The 3,127-nt window shown below is 35.3% G+C and overlaps 1 protein-coding gene across 1 annotated transcript in view; it reads left to right on the top strand.

Annotated features, from left to right (window-relative positions):
• The first annotated feature begins 6 nt into the window (after positions 1 to 6).
• LOC112452484 (titin-like) overlaps positions 7 to 3,127 on the top strand; it is a 25,593-nt gene continuing 22,472 nt past the window's right edge. The window contains 3 exon segments of the mRNA XM_025012720.1: positions 7 to 1,842; positions 2,459 to 3,124; position 3,127. The exon segment at position 3,127 is cut by the window's right edge and continues 1,157 nt beyond it. Of these exon segments, the coding sequence (XP_024868488.1) occupies positions 9 to 1,842; positions 2,459 to 3,124; position 3,127 (2,501 nt within the window). The 5' untranslated portion in view covers positions 7 to 8.

Genomic DNA, 3,127 nt, shown 5'->3' with positions numbered 1-3,127 from the left:
TGCTGAGCATGCCCGTTGTAGAACAGTCTCAAGTGGTAACGTCATCAACAACGGAAGATATGATAGAATCTGTTAAGCCTGAGATAAAGAAAATAATACCCGAACAAATACCATTTGAGAGTATACAACAGACCGAATCAATTCCTCATGAAAGCGAACGTTTACTTCTTCCCGATAAGAAAACACCAAGTACAACGGCCGAAATTTCATACCGCGTTTCTGAAGGGGTCGAAGTTGTACAAGTAATCGCTACAGAAAAGGAAACAAAAGAAGTAGTAAAAAGTCTGGAAGAAGCAACTAAACAGACAGCCGAACAGAGCATGCTAGGTATGCCCGTTGTAGAACAGTCTCAAGTAATTACATCGTCAACAACGAAAGAGATGATAGAATCTGTTAAGCCTGAGATAAAGAGAATAATACCCGAACAAATACCGTTTGAGAGTATTCAACAGATTGAATCAATTCCTCATGAAAGCGAACATTTGCTTCTCCCCGATAAAAAGACGCCGAGCACAAAAGCTGATGTTTCATTCCGCATTTCCGAAGGTGTCGAAGTTATTCAAGTAACTGCTACGGAAAAGGAAACAAAAGAAGTCGTAATAAACTTGGAAGAAGCGACTAAACAGATAGCCGAGCAAAGCATGCTAGGTATGCCCGTTGTAGAACAGTCTCAAGTGATTACATCGTCAACAACAGAAGAAATGTTAGAACCTGTTAAACCTGAGAGAAAGAACATAATACCGGAACAAATACCATTTGAAAGCATACAGCAGATTGAATCGATTTCTCATGAAAGCGAACGATTGCTCCTCCCTGATAAAAGAACACTAGAAACAACGGCTGATGTTTCATTTCGTGTTTCTGAAGGAGTCGAAGTTATCCAAGTAACCGCTACAGAGAAGGAAACAAAAGAAGTAATAAAATATGTGGAAGAACCAACTAAACAGACAGTTGAACAGAATATACTAAGTATGCCAGTTGCTCAGAAAACTCAAGTAGTTGCATCATTAACAACGGAAGAAATTGTAGAATCTATCAAGCCCGAGATAAAGAAAATCATGCCAGAACAAATACCGTTTGAAAGTATACAACAAATTGAGCCAATTTCTCATGAAATTGAATGTTCGTTTGTCCCAGATAAAGGGACGACTACCGCAACAGCTGAAGTTTTATTCCGCGTTTCCGAAGGCGTCGAAGTTATCCAAGTAACTACTACGGAAAAGGAAACAAAAGAAATTATAAAAAATCTAGAAGAAGCAACTAAACAGGTAGCCGAGCAGAGCATATTAAGCATGCCTGTTGCTCAAAAATCTCACGTTGTTGCGTCGTCATCGTCAGAGGAAATGATGGAATTTGTTAAACCTGATGTAAAGAAAATAACACCAGAACAGATACCGTTTGAAAGTATACAACAAATGGAATCGATTCCTCACGAAAGCGAACGTTCCCTCATCGCTGAAAAAAAGGCAGTAAGCGCAACAGCCGAAGTTTCATTCCGCATTTCGGAAGGTGTTCAAGTTACCCAAATAACCGCTACGGAGAAAGAAGCAAAGGAAGTCGTCAAAGGTCTCGCTAAGGAAGTAAATGCGCAAGCGGATATAATTGAACGAAAAGTTGCTCTAAAAACTGAAATTGTTCCAGAAAATGTAGTATCAGAATTTAGCATTTCAAAACCAGAAAGTAAAACAGCTTATGGAGTAGAAGATGAAAAGCAAGGCGTAATTGTTACTGAATTGCAACACATTACTGAAATCGAATCAAATCTGCCCGAACCCGTCATACCGGTAGTATCAAAGTTAGCAAGCACATCTATCGAAGCCGACTACATGGAAAAAATTTTGGGTAAGTATTATACATATAGAAAGATAACATAACTGATTTAAACTGACAGTTCAGAAGCGACTTTAAAAAAAATTCTTTTCAATACAACACTATGACTAGGATTAGTAACATCTAACAAATCAAATAAATCAGACAAATTAGATAAGTATATTAGTTTATGTTAGCAAAATAGATAAAAAAAAAATATAATCAGAACATGAACAAATTAGTAAAATATGATTTACAATTATTGCAAGTAGGTTAACAACTTGTGTTTGACTTAACATTACGATCTCAGCTTGCCTCGGGTAAGTACAAAGCCAAACAACAACACAGACATTATTAATAATGTTTACAACATAATTGCACTGCACATAATAGACACATTTAGACAAAAACAGGTATTACTTTATACGAGTCATTACTAGCAACTGAATGGCTATACTTAAATTAAGATGATATTTAACATTCGAGTAATCAAAAACAATATTTAAAAAATAAAAAGAAATATGTTAAAAATGATCTGAAACTAATACTCGGAATAAAAGTTAAATATCAGAATGTAAATAATGCCAACGGATTTATAAAACGTACAACAATTTAATTCCATGACACACTTGTTCTATATACATTTCAGAAACCACAGAAGCATCAGAGAAAGAACATCACTTCACAATCACACAACACACTACAATACACGAAACAAAACAACAACCAACAAATGATTCCGATACTGAAGTAACTGAAGAATACACCACTAAATTTAGACGCGGCAGTAAAGAAAACGAAACAGCAGCAATTAAAACGAAGAAAACGACAATACGGAAAAAGAAACCAAAATCTAAAACAGAAGAAGATAAAGTTGTAGTAATCGAAGAAGAAATCGAAGATATAAAATCACAAGTACCATCTATACCGAAAAAGCAATTTATGCACATCGAAGAAGTAACAGGACTGATAGGAATAGAAGAAATAGTACCAACAAAAATTGAAGAATTAGAAGACATAACTCAAAGTCAAAAAGAACAAATAAAGACGTATGTACAAAATGAAAGAATAATCAAAAAAACAAATGATATCCGTGATATACAGACAAAAGATATTCAAAAAGAAGATACAGAAAACCAGTTAGATCAATTAACTGAAAAGGATGAAAGTAAACAAAAAATTGTTACAAGCCCAATAAAAACTGTTGAAAAGATTGTTAGCGCAGCAACACATCCCGAATTCGCAAAGCCACATGAAGAGAAAGAAGTGAAAGAGCAAGTGACAGTAACTGAGGAAATAGTCGAAGGAATGAAACCGA

The sequence above is a fragment of the Temnothorax curvispinosus genome, unplaced genomic scaffold, assembly GCF_003070985.1.
Source record: "Temnothorax curvispinosus isolate PA1 unplaced genomic scaffold, ASM307098v1 QBEX01003408.1, whole genome shotgun sequence".
NCBI lineage: Eukaryota > Metazoa > Arthropoda > Insecta > Hymenoptera > Formicidae > Temnothorax > Temnothorax curvispinosus.
The sequence above is the reverse complement of the archived record's forward strand: the minus strand, read 5'-3'. Positions and strand labels throughout refer to the sequence as shown.